Consider the following 18,278-nt stretch of genomic DNA (forward strand, 5'->3'; position numbering starts at 1 on the left):
GGCCGTAACATTGACTTACCTGTCGAGAAGAAAGCAGGCAACTTCAGGGTCTCTTTTGAAAGCTTTCTCCTGCATTAGCTATCCCGACATTAACCCTTGTTTTTGTAATCTCCGGTCACGTTTCCTTTTACGGTCTATTTTGGACTTTTTCGATGACGAGGACTCATCCTGTGACTCAGCATATGTATGAATGAACGGTGTATAAATAACCGTGCAGTGCATCCTTTTAAACTTGCCGCGGCAGTGACAAGCGCCTCTCACTGCTCTGCTCCTCCGCTTCTGCTGGCTTCAGTCACGTGACGCTGGCTCTGAACGAAAACGTGTTGTGGAAACGCGTTGGCCTAGTACTTTTTGTCCCTCTCTGCTATTATAGTTTTTCAAGATGGCGGAACTACATGGAAGCCTCCGTGGACCTACCCGTCCCATGTATATAAAGATAATAAATTCTTCGTTTACGAGGATTAGTCTGATCATTGGCATAGGTATTTGTACTCCATTGAGGGCATATTTATTAATAAAAATATTGATTTTAGATAATAAAATACCTAAAAAGCTACACATAGTCCCTTTAAGTCCAAAAAGTTAAGATAATAAGAGATAGGCTGAAAATGTGCGATGTTTGTTTTCATTTAAACCATCAGATAAATACATTTATAGTTTTCTTTTTTTTTTTAAGTTTCAAACTGTGAAAAGCCATGAGATAAAATAAAGGAGGAGTATGTAAAGGGATAGTTCACCCAAAAATAAAAATTCTGTCATTAATTTCTCACCCTCATGTCGTTGCAAACCCATAAGACTTTTGTTCATCTTCGGAACACACATGAAGATTTTTTTTTATAAAATCTGAGATATTTCTGTCCCTCCATTGACAGCTACATAACTACCACTTTCAAGCCCCGGAAAGGTAGTAAAGGCATCATAAATGTAATCCATGAGATCATGTGATTTTATGAAGTGATGCAAGTGCTTTGTTTGTGCAACAAAAAAAAAAAAAAAAAAAAAAAAAATCATCATTTATTTACAAAATATGAATTTCCAACGTGCTCTCATGAGAGCACCATGACACGTGTGTTGTGTTGACACGAGAGCAGGTGTTGCGTAAACGCGAGTTGTAGATTAATATTTTGTATATAAAGTAGTAGGCTACATTGTGTTTACCAGCACTTGCGTCGCTTCATAAAATTGAGGTTTAACCACTTGAGTCACATGGATTAATTTAATGCTTTCTTAACTACCTTAATGGGGCTCTGAAAACCATTTAAAAAACACAAGTCCTCTGTCACTTTTCTATCTCCCTGCCACCATACAACCATGTAATCTGAGCTTGTCTCACGAGCTTTAGCTTTCACAGGCTGCGTGTATGAATGAGAGCATGACTGTTTCTTTTAGTACAGCACCTACGATCCTTGCAAGCAGTTGTGGTGCAGCCACCCCGAGAACCCTTTCTTCTGCAAGACCAAGAAGGGCCCTCCTATCGACGGGACCAAGTGTGCACCAGGAAAGGTTGGACTTGTAGACCCTCTGTTCTACTGTACATTACACAGAACCAAAATAACAGATACCACTTTTATCTCTCTATTTCTCTAGCACTGTTTTAAGGGTTACTGTATCAAGCTGACACCAGACATTCTTAGGCAGGATGGCCACTGGGGTCAGTGGACCAAGTTCGGTTCCTGTTCTCGGACCTGTGGTGGTGGAGTACGGTTCCGCACTCGAGAGTGTAACAACCCAATGTGAGTGTCTTTAGATTGATCGTCCCATCACCTTTCTCGTCTGTTGACTTGAACGAACCTGTTCTGTGTTTTAGTCCGGCCAATGGGGGGCGCACTTGTTATGGAAACAACTATGAGTTCCAGCTCTGTAACATGGAGGAGTGTGCAAAGGCCCTGGCTGACTTCAGAGAGGAGCAGTGCAAGATGTGGAACCCCCACTTTGAGCATGAAGACACCAAACACCATTGGCTGCCCTACGAGCACCCTGAACGTGAGTCAAAGCTATTTATTTAGTGTTATTAATCCCCAAATCATTTTCCACTTTTGTTGGAGGTGAAAAAGACATTGGCACACTCACATGTTATACTTTTCATTTTAATGCTTCCTGATGTTCGCCATGTGTCTTGGTCCATGTTCGTCTTTCGTTCAAAGGAATGTGATTTTTAAATATTCACAAAGCTGCGTTTTCTGTAAATGCATTCCCTCGCTCCTTTAATCTGTGTTCAAGGAAGTTATTATGTGGCATTTAGAACCACTTTTCTTTGTATTCTAGTAACTGTACGCTTCTGCATTTTGAGATATCGGTAACACTTTACAGTAAGGTTTTATTTGTTAACATTAGTTAACTACATTAGTCAGCATGAAGTAACAATAGATCTTAGTTAATGTTAATATCAGCATTTACTAGTGTAACTGTCGTAGGCCAGTAAGGTCTGTGCATGTGAACCTCACTCCCCTGATCTCAAGAAACGCTCTAGCAACTGACACTAGAGGCTGTGGTCTTTAGCTTCCTCGTTAGATCGCCCGCCTCCCACGCCGGAAATCACGGTTGGATTCCCGCTCAGGGCAGGTCAGTAGGACTGGTTACACTAGTAAAAAAATGTAAGATCAAAAGTTGGATCTGTTAAAGGGATAGTTCACTTTGAAATTAAATTTTGGTATGTTTTAGCTTACCTGAAGGGCATCCAAGATGTAGGTGTCTTTGTTTCCGCAGTAGTTTCAATTTTGATATTTTTAGGTCAAACCGTTCTTGTCTGTCAGTCATATAATGCAGGTCTGCGGTCACTGTCTCAAAACAGCATGCACAAGTCCAAATTAAAACAATTCCCCATCGTCCAAATGAAACAATTCCCCATCGTAAGTACACTTTGATGGCCTAAGACACGAAACGAGCGGTTTGTGTGAGAAAACGAAACGTATTTATATAGTTTTTGCCTCTTGAACAAAGCCGCGTCCAACTGATCTGACGGCGCGGGCGGGTATAGATATATACACTGATGTCGCCTTGGCTAATGAACTGCAATAGCGAAGGCGACATCTAGTGTTTCTATATCTATATCCGCCCGCGTGCGGGTATAGAAACACTAGCACTAGATGTCGCCTTCGCTATTGCAGTTCATTAGCCAAGGCGACATCAGTGTATATATCTATACCCGCCCGCGCCGTCAGATCAGTTGGACGCGGCTTTGTTCAAGAGGCAAAAACTATATAAATACGGTTCGTTTTCTCACACAAACCGCTCGTTTCGTGTCTTAGGCCATCAAAGTGTACTTACGATGGGGAATTGTTTCATTTGGACGATGGGGAATTGTTTTAATTTGGACTTGTGCATGCTCTTTGAGACAGTGACCATAGACCTGCATTATATGACTGACAGACAAGAACGGTTTGACCTAAAAATATCAAAATTGAAACTACTGCGGAAACAAAGACACCTACATCTTGGATGCCCTTCAGGTAAGCTAAAACATACCAAAATTTAATTTCAAAGTGAACTATCCCTTTAACATTAGTTAATGCACAAACATGTGTACTAACATTAACAAAGGTTAAATGCTGTAAAAAATGTATTGCTTGTTGTTAGTTTGTGTTAGTCAATGCATTAACTAATGTTAACAAATTAGACCTAATTGTAAAGTGTTACAGGGATATCTTCTTTTATGCTGTGCCATTAAAACCTCATTGCAGAACAGCAACAAAGAGGATGGAAATTAAATTAATGGAAAGGACGAAACCAAACCTTTTTTTGGCTGGGATTTTCTCTCCTTCAGGATTATGGTGTCATTATGTATGTATTTATTTGGAAACGTTAACGTTAAGAATTTAGAAAGAGTAATAAGGTTGTTACTCAACTGGAGAGTTACTCTTAGCTGGATACATTCCATTCATAGTCACTGAGAAGGGCATCAGCCAAGCGTTGGACGAAAGGCACATGGAAATGTGATTAAGCAGCAATGGCATCTCCAGTTATCCACTGGGGCTGAAGTAAAAGGAATGCAGGTACTATCCAGCTAATAACCACTCCAGTGTCCTCTTCTACTGCTGAGAGGAATGAACAGTCTTGCTTTCTGTACATAGTATGAACAATGTTGCAGTGGTTGCAGAAACGTTGTTATTATTTATGATTATTCATGTAGCAGACACCTTCATTTAGGACACATACACCGCGGCGATATCACTGGTATTCTTATTAAATATATGTATTTTATTCCGGTGATACCAAAGCTGAATTTTCAGCATCATACAGTCTTCATTCTCACATGATCCTTCAGAAATCATTCTAATATGATGATTTGCTGCTCAAGAAACATTTTTGTTTTTTATTAAAATTGTACAGTCCCAGTTATACTTTGTCATAACAAAATGTATGCAAAATAATACATTTAATTTATTTTAAAATTATAAAGTGTCAGCTTGAGTAGAGTGACATAATCCTTCAAAACACACCATCCCCCAGTTGTTTTAAACTGTTTAAACTGAAAGCAACATGCACTGACTGGCATATCTTAAAGGTCCCATTCCATGGATTATTTTTATTATTTTATAATTTTTCCAGGGGTGCCCTTATAATGTTAGTATGTTTTTTAGATCAATTTTTTTTATAATTTAGAAATAAAAGGCATATTTCCTAGCCTGATTTCATTCCCTGGTTTGAACACTCTGTTTGAAGGGGCGTGTCTGCTGTGAGACTTCAGTGTAAACGCCCTCTGCTGTGATTGGCTGACATGCTTGCATATGAAATATCTGGCATTACATGTGGAACTATCTGGAAAACTTTTACTATTACAGCTATTATACGTTTTTACTATTACAGCTATCTGGATTAACGAATCATGAGAAGTTTTTTAAGTATTTAGATCTATTACCATCACATAAAAGGTTGCAGTGATGAGCACTGAGCAGATGACAGTCTGTTGATCGCGTGAAAGATCTTATCATTGCAACGCAGTTTCTGCACTATCACTAATGATTTCACCAATGCAAACATGAGGCATATAAATACAGTAAGAGCTTCGTTGTGCAGTGTAACAGCGTCATTGATTTCATAACGAGTTTTGGCAAGTGTCCAGATAAACTCGCGCTGTGTGATTGACAGCTTGGGCGATTGGAAAGGGATTGTTCTTTGATCGCTTTCTGTATATTAATCACAGTTTAAGTAAGATTATTTTCATCCTACTAAGAGAAACGAACGATGTGAAGAGTGATCGCTACTTCCATATTAAATCACTACTTACCGCTTGCTGGAATATAGTTGAAATAGTCCCCTTCGTCAGTATGAAACGCTGAGAGAAGTCTGCTTGATATTATTCCAGGTTAGAAAAACAGTCCGTGGTGAAATGGACAGAGCAAACTAACAACTTCGAATTAAACTTTTGCGGTATCCGATTATAGATAAACATCAACCACGTCTGTTGACATTTCGCCATCAATACGCCTGTGTTCCTGTGGGCGGAGGTTACGGTTCTAGTGACATCATTAAAGCAGGATGTAGAGGGGTGTAGTCCAATCCAGCCGTTTTTTGTAGTCAACTTCTGTTAAATAAAATATCTCGCTTGGCATTGAACTTTGAGCTTTATAATTTTACAGATATTATTTATACTCTAACAACAACATTACACACTAACTAAAGTTTGAAACATGGGATCACATAGAACGGGACCTTTAAAATATCTCAGTGCCATTGATTTGTCTCAAGATGCACACAAGTAACATTACATTAGAAAGGGTAACTAAACCCTAAAACAACTTTTTTTAGTTAATGATCTGTAAGACTGGGGCTTTATTAATGCTGTTCATTGATTCAAGTAATTTTTTTGACATTTGTGTTTAAAGTGTTTTAATTCTACAAAATACGGTGTAAAAACGTCTGAGTGCTGCCCTCTTCAGGTTGAACGGTGACTACTGCAGTTGAATTTTCTTATTGAAAGTTGTGGTACCCTCTGGGCACCAGCTAACCATGCCCTTGCCTACAGAAAGACACGTCTCAGATGCACGCCCATGCTGTGGTGATTTCAAATATCAACTGCCTTTCTCAGAAATCGCTTACTGCTACTTTAATGCTTATTATTAATTTCAGTGTCTGTGCAACCATACAAAAATGTATGTGTGCTAAAACTGCACCTCGCATACAAATAGCTACAAAAATGAATTTGTCTGTGGTCTGTTTTTGTTTTTGCTTTTTTTTTTGGACAGCTGACGAGAGATGTCAACTATACTGCCAGTCAAAAGAGACCGGAGACGTGGTGCCCATGAAGAGAATGGTGCATGACGGCACACGTTGTTCCTACAAAGACCCTTACAGTGTGTGTGTGCGTGGGGAGTGTGAGGTAAAGGTTATTCAAACACACACACAAACCATCCATCACTGAAGTTAATCCTCCAAAATGCCATAGAATGAATAATATCAGGTCTAATATAATCAGCTTTCTGAGGCCTTTCCACTCCTCGTTGCCAGTTAAAGTGTAGAGTTAGAACAGAAAACTCTCTTGAATGGTTTGTTTTTAGCTTGTTCTGTTATTGGTGGAATACATGACTGTTATGTCCTGTGGGTAGGGCAGATTGATGAAGTACATGCTTAGATTTCTATGTTTTGCTACTGGAATTAAAAGATAAAGTGCATTCCGATATGTATTGCTTTATAATCTGAGAGGGATGTGAAGGTTTGGAAAAGGATGGTTTGAATTTGTTCTGGCACTGGCGATCAGTAAGGGAAAGAGAGGATCTGTGATTGTTTCCATTCAGTTGTGTGCTCAAGAGTGTTTCCTATCTGAACATCTTGAACTTTATTGATTTTATTGGCAAACAGGAGTACTGGTTTGAATTAGGATTGAGTTTAGAGCTAATGTACCATCCACCCATAATGTTGTCTTAGCCTTTAAAAGGACATTTATTGCTATGGTTGCTGTACCACACACAAAAGCAAAGGCTTTTAGTTCAAATGTAAATATTTTGGAGAACTATTTTGAAGAAATTGAAATTATATATAATTGCTCTGAAGACTCTTTTGCAATTATCTTTGCAATTATGTATTGTTATAAATTATATTTTTTGGACGTTTTTACTGAGAATATATTTTTGCAGTATTTATTTTCCTAATAGTAGCCCATGATTATTACGCATGAATTTTGTATTTGGCTGGTCATCTCATCATAGAAGGACTCAAGAGGCGACCCACTCCATACATAATAAATCAGCATTATTGCATGTCACTAGTGTGATAATTTTTTTAATTTTTAATAATACTACTGATCATTTCTTCATGAGTGAAAGCTCTTAAAGGCACAATATGTAATTTTCACCACTAGAGGTCGCTTATTCAAAACAAAGGCGTAGCTTGATGACACCGTGATTTTGTGGAATCATGGGAGTTGTTGTCTTCACCTCTACAGGCGGTGGAAAAATCTGATGGGACTCGGGCAGAAATCATATTCACGGATGAGCTAATTTATTAAAGATTTATTAACATTACATGAAGCAGGGTGGGGCTGAAAGCCGTTGGAGTGGAATGAAGCCACTGGAGCGATTGCTAATGAGAGACAAGCACGACACACAGCTCGAGAGCAGTGGAGCTTTTATTATTCCGCAGACGACCGCTTTCGCGTCTTCCGGTCATGCGTATGTGGGGTAACGCAGCGCTGGTTTATCATATTAGATCAATTTCAGTGTGTTGAAAGTTATGTTATAATGTTACTCTGTGCATTCACTTGGCGGCTACTATGAGACCGTTTCTTGCACACAGAGCTAGATCGATATTAGGCATGGTAAAACATGGTACTCACGGTAAATCAGGAAAACGAGATTTAAACAATAAGAATAATTGTGTTGAGCTATATTCACCTGTCTAATAAAACATAATATATTAAAGTGGCTTTGGTGTTTTCATGGTTTCTACATAATAAAACCGAAAATCACCAAACATTCTTGGAAACATTTGGGATAATGTAAGTACACAAGTCAACAAAATATACAATATAAGGTTACACTTTATTTAAGGTGTCAGTATTACAGTGTAATTATACATTGAAGTACTGAGTAATATTAATTAACTACATATAGGGTTAGGATTAGGATGAGGGTTTGGTTTAGGGTTAATTGTATGTAATTATGCCATAATTTATAGTTAGTACTACAGTAATTACATGTAACATATGTAACAATGACACTGTAAAATAAAGTGTTACTCAATATAACATTGTTCTAGTGGTTTTTGGATATTTTAATCCAAAAATCTTACAAATTGTGCTTTTAATGGAAAAAATGCACCTTGAATGAATTCCAAAAAGTTCCTGCAAAAAATATTTTATGAAATAACATTTCTGTGAATCTGCTCAACTTATCCAAGGTCAGCACCTAAGTTGGACCTACATCTCTCATATGTTCTTGGTTCTCTTAAACCCTGCTCTCTGCACAGAAAGTGGGCTGTGACAATGTTATAGCGTCGGAGCTAGAGGACGATAAGTGTGGCGTGTGTGGAGGAGACAACTCCACCTGCAAGATTGTCAAAGGAAACTTCACCCGCAGCACAAGGAAACCAGGTGAGCTTCTGCCCTCGCTGCAGACTCCATAAGCAGGTCACTCAATGTTTTCAACCCAGATTCATTCTAAAATTTCATCATAATCAGGAAATCCTTCCATTTTTCAAATCTCATTTTGGCTTTTATGAATTTCATTCTTAGGTTTTCTGAAGATCCTGGAGATTCCTAGAGGAGCACGCCACGTACAGATCCGTGAATTCAAAGGAACACCACATATTCTAGGTAGAAGCTCATTCTCAGTAAATGGCAGTGTGATTAATTACTCCGACACTGGCCCTCATAGTGCAAGTGTCTGGCCTCCCACTGTTTGTTATTGATGGAGAGGTTTTGACTCCTCCTGGCACTGATAACATTAGGAGCTCCAGCTCATTGACCGTGAAGCACCTTAGCTACTTTGAAGTAATGCCTTCCAAAATTGTGATTTATAGGTACAAGAAACGCATATAAAATCAGCTTGATGAAGACTGATCCCTGTTTTTTCTCACTGGGTGCATAAATTGGACTGCATGGAGATGAGATTGTCCTAATGTTAAATTGTCCACTGCTAGCGGTGAAGAACCAGGCCACAGATCATCTTTTCCTGAACGACGAGGGTGATTTTCCTGAGTCACGTACAGTAATCGAGAAAGGCGTGGCGTGGGAGTATGCTAACAATGACGACATGGAGACGGTCCAGACCACCGGACCACTCAAATATGGAGTTCTCATAATGGTGAGAATGAGCATTATATCCAAAATGACCAAAGTAGACAACTATAAATCCGGAACTAAACCTAAAGGAAGTTCAGGGATAATAAGGGCACTAGATCTATTAGTGTATTTCTAAATACTACTAGTTGGACGGTAGTTCACCCAAAAAAAATGTTCATTTCATTTACATTCATAATTTATTTAATTTAATTTAATTACATACATCATTTACTCACCCTCATGTCACCCTCTCTATATATATGACTTTCTTTGTTCAGATAAGCACAAAGAAAGATTTTGAGGAAAATAATCCATGTCTGTGAGTCCATATAATGCAAGTGAATTGGTGCCGCTCAGTTGATGCTTGAAAAACCACACACAGCGATTGTGACGGCAATCCATACGACCCCAGTGGATGAATCAATTTCTTCTGAAGCGAAACGATAGGTGTGTGAGAAAAATGTATAAACCATCGCTTCCGGCTAAAGGCGCTTTCACAAGTTCAGCTTGACATAAACGTAAGGGCGTTGTGAAGATTGCACAAGAAGTAACACAGAAGCACAGAGGACCACCACTTCTTGCACTTTACAGTACGTCACGTATAACAACGTTCGTATGACCGAAGACCGGAAGCAATCATTTATATTTTTTTAAAAGTTGAAATGCTTAGTATTTCTATCATGACAACTCTTTTAGCATGGTAATGGATGTTATTAATGAAGAGAGAATTAATCTGGGTTGAAATAACATCATCTAGTGGTGAAATCAAGGGGCTTCAGACAAAACATTACAATTGGATATGACAATGTTAATGTATTTGGTTTTGGTACAATAGATCTGCTAGGCTGCTGCTGCAGAGCAAGTACACATACTTGCTACTGCCAATACATACACAGACACGCTGCTATGAGAATGTTAGACATGCTGCTGCACAAATAGCATATGAAATTGCCAGTAGCAGATCTATAGGTGGAGCTGGGGAAGGTGGAGGGTTTCAGAGGAACTCTGAAAGTACGCTGCAAACTGGTAGCAAACACTAACTAACTATTTAAATGTTGAGCAGTTTAAATGTTATTTAATTGACTGCAGATGCATAGGAACCAATCAGCTGGTTCCATGTAGTTAACGATGTGATTGTCAGCAGGTTGCTTTAAGGACCCATCAGCCTGTGCCATCTAGAGTTTCATGACATAAGTTTGTATTTTTCTTACACACACCTATTGTTTTGCTTCAGAAAACATTAATTCATCCAGTGGGGTCATATGGATTACTGTCACAATCGCCGTGTGTGGTTTTTTTAAAGCGTCTACAGATTATTTTCCTACAAATTTTCACTCGTGTTTATCTGAAGAAAGAAAGTAATTTACATTGAGGATGGCATGAGGGTGAGTAAATTAAGTTAAGTTTTTGGGTTAACTATGCCTAGTTGGTTAGTACAATTAAGGTTAAATCACATGATAGCAATAAGGCTAGTCAATGGAATGTATTTTATAAAAGTAACATACTTCTCCAATATCAAACATCTTCTCCAGGTTCAATCTCAGAGCATTTCTAAAGTCACGCTTTCATACAAATACATCCTGCCTGAAGACCCGCACTCATCAATGGAGAACACCCTGCCTCAGGACGACACAATTTACTTCGAGTGGGCTCTCAGGAAGTGGTCGCACTGTTCCAAGCCATGTGGCGGAGGTACACAGCAATATAGAAGAATATTTCTCATTTTCAATTCACTTTCAATAGACTTAGAATTTAAATTGATTTGACAATGTCATTAGATTGTAATGTAAATTAGAATTTAGTTAGGAATGACAATTAAAAACTCATTTAAAAATACATTTTTGAATAGGTGGCATTTCAAACAAATTAAAAAGTTCTATGTACAAAACCATTAAAAAGTTTGGGGTTGGTACGATTTTTTAAATATGTTTTAGAAAAAATTATCTTGTGTAAAAAATAATTAAAATAAATATTGTGAAAAATTATTACAATTTAAAATAACTTTTCTATTTAATAATATTTTTTAAATTTAAATTTATTCCTGTGATGGCAAAGCTGAATTTTCAGCATCATTTCTCCAGTCTTCAGTGTCACATGATCCTTCAGAAATCACTCTAATATGCTGATTTGGTGCTCAAAAAACATTTATATTATTAACAATGTTGAAAACAGTTGTGCTGCTTAATATTATTATGGAAACCGTGATTCATTTTTATGGATTTTTTTTTATTAATATAAAGGATTTTAACAGCATTTATTTGTAACATTATTATTTTGTAGCAATATAAAAGTATTAGTAAAGTATTACCATAACATATTTGTGTATTATTCATACTGAAAAGTAAAAGTATTGATTGTTTGTTATTTAATTTTACTTCCTTAAATTAAGGTTTGAATTACAATTCTGTATTTGGTACCTCACTTCAAATTCAATTCAAATTGAGGAAAACTGATCAAATAATTTAATTCTCAGTTCACCTCTGAACATGGGACAACCCTGACAGACACAAGCTTTGATTGAAACTTGGATCAACCGTAGAAGACAACAGCTTGTATTGTGGTCTTTTGTCTATTTGTCTGGCTTGCAGGGAAACAGTACACACGTTTTGGATGCCGGAGGAAGTCGGATGGCAAAATGGTACACCGCACACTCTGCGCCAACATACCCAAACCCCGTGCCATCAGTCGAGCTTGCAACCAGAAGGAGTGCTCAGAACCAATGTAAGCAAATGAGGTTCACCATGTGGTAGTTTTCAAACCAATATCATACAATTGTACTTGAACACACGAGTGACAGATGATGGTGTGGAATATGGGGGTTTGTGGACATTTTTTAAATGTGAATTGTGTATGTCAGCTGGGTGACAGGAGAATGGGAGGAGTGCAGTAAATCATGTGGTAAGACCGGTTCTCAGACTCGACCTGTGCGCTGTGTGAGACCTGAACTGGATGGTTCATATAAAGCCATCAACGCCAAATACTGCAACGACGACCGGCCTGAAGGACGACGACCCTGTAATCGTCACCTATGCCCCGCACAGTGGAGAAATGGACCTTGGTCTCAGGCGAGTTAGATTTTTTTATTTATTATTTAACATAGAAAAAAAACTCTGGATCAATATTGGATATTTAATTGTACATGCTCTTTTCCCATATTCTTGTCACCATCTAATGCTCAAAGTTATTCACTTGTAGCATTTAAAATTGATTTTAGTGTTTAGTGCTTTATTTTTACATTTTTAGACAAAATAGTTTTAATAATAAATAATAATTAGAATATATGGTGTATCCCTATATGAACGGCAAAATAATATGTTTTTATACAATAGTTCAGGTCCAACTGTACCATCATTATTAATTATGTTAAAAGAATAGTTTCCCCAAAACTGAAAATTCTGTTATCCTTAACTCACCCTCATGTCATTCCAAACCTGTTTAATATTATTTATTTATTTAAAAAAAAATCTGTGGAACACAAAATATATTTTGAAGAATGTTGGTAACCAAGCAGTTTTGGTCACCATTTACTTCCATTGCAATAACTCTTGATCGCATTATTTTACATATGCATATGATTACATATGAGATCGCTTGTTTCTGCATCTTCTTCGCCTGTGTTTTGATCAGGATATTCAGTGATCTTTCAGAAAATGTCAAAGCGCCCCCTACCGTATAACACTGAAAACACGGAAACACAGAAAATTGAGTGTTTGGCGGGGGAAGTGTTTTCTCACAAATAACGGGAAATTCTGTGTTTGGCAGGGAAACAGTTAACAAAAAACAGAGACATTCCTTAAAATGTCTATTATGTTCCACAGAAGAAAGAAAGCCCATTTCTGGGTATATTTTTAAGGGTGCCCCTTTTGAGGTTACTTTTACTTTTATGCTGTGACTTTTTTTTTTCTTGCAATTTTGATTTTATTATTAAAATATGATTACTTTTATATCCTAATGTACAGTAACAACCTTATTTTCAAAACATTCCCTAAACAAGGATTCTCGTAATGTCATGATTAACATAATGCAGTCTGTTTATAAATTAATGAGGATTATTGTCACATTCTGCTATATGTTTATGTGTGTGTGTATGTATGTGCAGTGCTCAGTGACCTGTGGTAATGGGACTCAGGAGCGGCAGGTCATGTGCAGCACCCCTGATAATGCCATCGGCATCTGCATGGACACCAAGCCTGAGAAAATCAGACCATGTCTGCTGACACCGTGTTCAAGTGAGTGTCTATACAGCTCCTCAGAATTCACTTAAAGGAGTAGTTCACTTTCAAATAAAAATGTCCTGATAATTTACTCACCCCCATGTCATCCAAGATGTCCATGTCTTTCTTTCTTAAGTCGAAAAGAAATTAAGGTTTTGAGGAAAACATTCCAGGATTTTTCTCCATATAATGGACTTCAATGGCAACCAACGGTTTGAAGGTCCAAATGTCAACTCTCAATGCAGCTTCAAAGGCTCAACAAGACTGACATTTGGACCTTCAAAACATTGGTTGCCATTAAAGTCCATTATATGGAGAAAAATCCTGGAATGTTTTCCTCCTTAATTTCCTTAATTCCTTTTCGACTTAAGAAAGAAAGACATGGAATGACTTGGATGACATGGGAGTGAGTAAATTATCAGGAAATGTTTATTTGAAAGTAATCCTTTAAGACTCCTTTAAAACCACAATAACCCTGTTCTTAAATCCTCTCTCCAAACTCCCAGATGAAAGAGGGAACTTCCTCATCCAGTGGCTCTCCAGAGCTGACCCCGAGTTCCCAGCGCCCAAGATCTCATCAAGTAAACGTCCCCTCTCCAGTCCTCAGCCTGCCGTGTGCTGCATGGCCGCTCTTTCCTGGACCCTGCCTCTCTCTCTTACACTATGGCTCTGTTACACTCTGCCTTGAGCGCTTTTCTGTCCCTCTCAGAGTCTTAACATTTCCTTCATTCGAGGGAATTCTGCGGGCTGTTTCTTTCCTCTGCCCTTGTTCGCTCTGTACATGGTCTTCTGCAGGGCTGAGGGCAAAACACGGCCTAAAAGTGCGGAAGGGGCCTTGTTTTGAGAAGCCATGATGGTTGTGCTACGTCAGGTAATATGGATATGACTGTTGTGACGACTTCCAGGGTGAATCATTCAACAAACTCTATGAAACAAACTCCTGTGTGAGGGAGTTGGTCCATTACTGAAAGCAACTGGTGCATTTCAGTCATTTTTTTGTCAATTCAATACGTATACAAAATGAGCATAAACAATATATCACTAAAATGGCAATGTGAGCCATAATCTTTCTTTATTTTGACTGTTAAATGTCATGTATTTTTGTATATATTTTCTTGAAGAATGGTTTAAGAACTGAGTATATAGAAGGAATCATTAAAAGCAATTTCATTTCATTTTCTATATGATGATGGTGCATGCTTTAACACTCGCATTTTATTTTATAAATCGGCTGCGTGCCGGTGTTTGATGTCGGATAAAAAGGATAAAAGAATACCTCATGCTTCTGCGTAATTAGTTTCCACTCACATCAGACATTTTTGCCTTATTTAAGGTTGAAGGGACACGAGTTTACGTTTGCATGCCCACTGAATTTCGAAAAAGAGGCAGCTAAAGAAAAGAACAGCAACGAATATGGATGTTTACAGCTAAGGGAGCGTAGACAGTTGCGGTTATATCACAGTCTCTCACTGCTGTATGATTATGAGTCAAAGCTTTAGCGATGCAGACAATGTCTAAAGGACTTTTTTAAAACTATACAGCGATTATGTGTATATATTAAATGATGTTGAACATACTTAGTAACGTTAATAACATATTCAATGACTGTTATCTCTTACACCATTAATAAAAGTAATATATTGTATTTATCTATGTATTTTGACCTTACAGGCCATGTTTCCTTGCCTGGAAAGTAATGATTTGAGATGCATATAGTATATATCATAATGAAAAGAGTATTTAAAGTTACAATGATATTTTAAAGGATTATAAAGTGTGTGTGTGTGTGTGTGTGGTCCTGTTTTATTTTTTATTTTTTTATGGGAATGCTTGTACTCGGAGTAACTGGAAGAAATATAACAGGGTCTAGGCTGAAAATCCTCCTTTATTTAAAACCACGAGACTTCGATACAAACTTTACAGTAAAAGGCGTTAACGGTAGCATTTGTTTTCAACAGTTCTTCCAGCACGTTTCTGGAATAACATATTCAAACCACCTCACATCTGGACACAAGGGCGTAGATTTGGTTTGAACATTGGGGGGGTTGAAGTTTGGGTCTGCATATTTTTCATATGATCATGGTATAAATATTGGGGGGGTTGTAATGCATAGATTTAAATATTGGGGGGGTTATCTCCTCCCCCCCAACCCCCCCACAAACTACGCCCCTGTCTGGACACATTATTGAAGTATTTAAAACTGTTTAAAGTGATATCAGAGAGGGTGTTGAAGGCAGCATGTGGCCTGTAGTCAGATCTCTGCTGAATGCTGGCCTCTGTAGGTCTTATTTGTCATGGCTCTTTCATTCCAGTGTAGCATTAAATAACATTACAGTACGTGCGGTTACGTTTTGTGATTGTTTAAATGTAATTCAGGATGTGGCATTTTTCCTTTTTTTTTTTTATTACTATAATCCTCAAAATTGTCGGTTTTTCAATGGATTTGATGGTGTTGAGATGTTTTACCAACATGTTTACTAAACTGTGAATGGTGTGACATTTCAAAGCAGTTTACATTGTACTAAGAAAAGTTGTATGTGTTGTCTTGTATACGCTCTATATTTGACAGGAAGTCTCTATGTAACTATGTGGTTTCTTGTCGGCTGTGTTTATGGGAATAAAGGGTCAACTAATATATTGAATACTTAAACCCTCAGAATATGTGCTCTTGCTCTATAATTTTTTGTTGCTGTTTTACTTAGTGTGACTAACTATTTTCATTGCACTTTTCCCCCCTCATTTCCTGGTGTTCTGCATCTTTCATTTTCTTATTTCATATATTTTTTACATTATTATTATTATATTATTTTTATGTTTGTTATATTTTCTTAATATATTACATATTTTGAATTTGTTTGATTTTCTTATCCTAATTTTATTTTTATTTTTTTCTTGTATTGACTTTACTTGGCACTAAGCCTCTTGTTCGTTCATTTTCATATTTTATAAATCTTTTATATTATTCAAATATGAATATACAGTGCTATGCATAAGTTTAGACACCCATGCTAAAGTTGACTAAAAAGAGGAATAAAAAATCATCTTTTGGAAATTGAACTTAATGCCTTAATTTAAAAAATTAGGAAAAATCCAACCTTTAAGGACACCAATTTTCTTTGTGAATGAATAATGTATCGTAAATAAATAAATGTTCTTCCTTAAAATACAGGGTGCATAAGTTTGGACACCCCTATGTTAAATTCCCATAGAGGCAGGCAGATTTTTATTTGTAAGTATTTTTTTTTTTTTTTGCATCCTGATAAAGTTCCCTTGGCCTTTGGAATTAAAATAGCCCCACATCATCACATAGCCTTCACCATACCTAGAGATTGGCATGGGGTACTTTCCATAAGATCATCTCTCAATGCAAATCAAACTAGCTATTAGGCTAACTGAAATAAAACCATGCCAATCTCTAGGTATGGTGAAGGCTATGTGATGATGTGGGGCTATTTTAATTCCAAAGGCCAAGGGAACTTTATCAGGATGCATAGTATCCTGGATCCATGAAGTAACTGGCCTTTAAAAATAAAAATCTGCCTGCCTCTATGGGAATTTAACATAGGGGTGTCCAGACTTATGCACCCTGTATTTTAAGGAAGAACATTTATTTATTTACGATACATTATTCATTCACAAAGAAAATTGGTGTCCTTAAAGGTTGGATTTTTCCTAATTTTTTTAATTAAGGCATTAAGTTCAATTTCCAAAATATGATTTTTTATTCCTCTTTTTAGTCAACTTTAGCATGGGTGTCTAAACTTATGCATAGCACTGTATATATTCATAAGTCCCTTCTGCTCACCAAGGCTGCATTTATTTGATTAAAAATACCACAAAAAAAAGTAATATTGTTAAATATTATGACAATTTAAAATTACTTTTCTATTTTAATACATTTTAAAATGTAATTTATTCCTGTGATATCAAAGCTGAATTTTCAGCATCATTACTCCAGTCTTCAGTGTCACATAATCCTTCAGAAATCATTCTAATATGCTGATTTGATGCTCAAAAAACATTCATTATTATTATCAATATTGAAAACGGTTTGATAAATAGAAAGTTCAAAAGAACAGCATTTATTAAGTTGGCTTGAGAGAGCCAACTTACTGATATTGTACTTAAACTTATTATTCTTCTGTTAAAAACTGTTGACTCAAACTCGTCCTAGAGCTTTAACTCTACATACTCCAAACTCGGCTCAGACCTTCAAACTGTTCTGAAGTTAGTTGCTATATCTTTTCAGACTGATCGGACTTGCGGTTTTCCTAAAAATGCCGATCAAAACTCGGAAAAACTCCCATTGACTTACATTGGGGAGTTCTAAAAAATTCAAATCCAGATTCAAACTCACCAACCGACGAAAATTTAAATCCAAACACCTTGAAGACTAAACCAAACTGCCGTTCTATATACTATATGAGCCACTGAGACTCGTTTAAACTAATAAACTCTAACCTCATACACTTATAAACTAATTAACTTATAAACTCATGAATTCATAGACTTATGAACTCTTAAACTCATAAATTAATACACTCTGAACTCTTAAACTCATTTAAACTTATAAACTCAAAACTCAAAAACTCGTACATTTATAAAGTCACCAATTTATACACTTATAAACTCTAAACTCAGGCACACACACGCACGTGTGTGCACGTGTGTGTGTGTGTGTGTATCTATCTAACTTATTTATCTATCTATTTGTCATAAACTTCAAACTACTGTAAACTACTTTAAACTTCAAACCACTTTAAACTTCTTACGTTTAAAGCTCCCAGTTCCCAAGCAACTCCATAGCAACCAAACTTGAGTACCCTAGCAACCGTTTTGCAAGACCT

At 37.0% G+C, this 18,278-nt stretch overlaps 1 protein-coding gene across 2 annotated transcripts in view; it reads left to right on the forward strand.

The window, feature by feature from the left end:
* adamts2a (ADAM metallopeptidase with thrombospondin type 1 motif, 2a) overlaps positions 1-18,278 on the forward strand; it is a 91,723-nt gene that overhangs the window by 65,912 nt on the left and 7,533 nt on the right. For both annotated transcript variants that reach the window (XM_084387507.1, XM_084387508.1), the window contains exons 10-21: positions 1,390-1,503; positions 1,588-1,733; positions 1,808-1,983; positions 6,186-6,319; positions 8,404-8,527; positions 8,669-8,749; positions 9,076-9,239; positions 10,750-10,909; positions 11,806-11,938; positions 12,075-12,282; positions 13,317-13,446; positions 13,938-14,012. In XM_084387507.1, the coding sequence (XP_084243633.1) occupies positions 1,390-1,503; positions 1,588-1,733; positions 1,808-1,983; positions 6,186-6,319; positions 8,404-8,527; positions 8,669-8,749; positions 9,076-9,239; positions 10,750-10,909; positions 11,806-11,938; positions 12,075-12,282; positions 13,317-13,446; positions 13,938-14,012 (1,645 nt within the window). The remainder of the gene's footprint in view (positions 1-1,389; positions 1,504-1,587; positions 1,734-1,807; positions 1,984-6,185; positions 6,320-8,403; positions 8,528-8,668; positions 8,750-9,075; positions 9,240-10,749; positions 10,910-11,805; positions 11,939-12,074; positions 12,283-13,316; positions 13,447-13,937; positions 14,013-18,278) is intronic.

Source organism: Rutilus rutilus (assembly GCF_951802725.1).
Source record: "Rutilus rutilus genome assembly, chromosome: 18".
Taxonomy (NCBI): Eukaryota; Metazoa; Chordata; class Actinopteri; order Cypriniformes; family Leuciscidae; genus Rutilus; species Rutilus rutilus.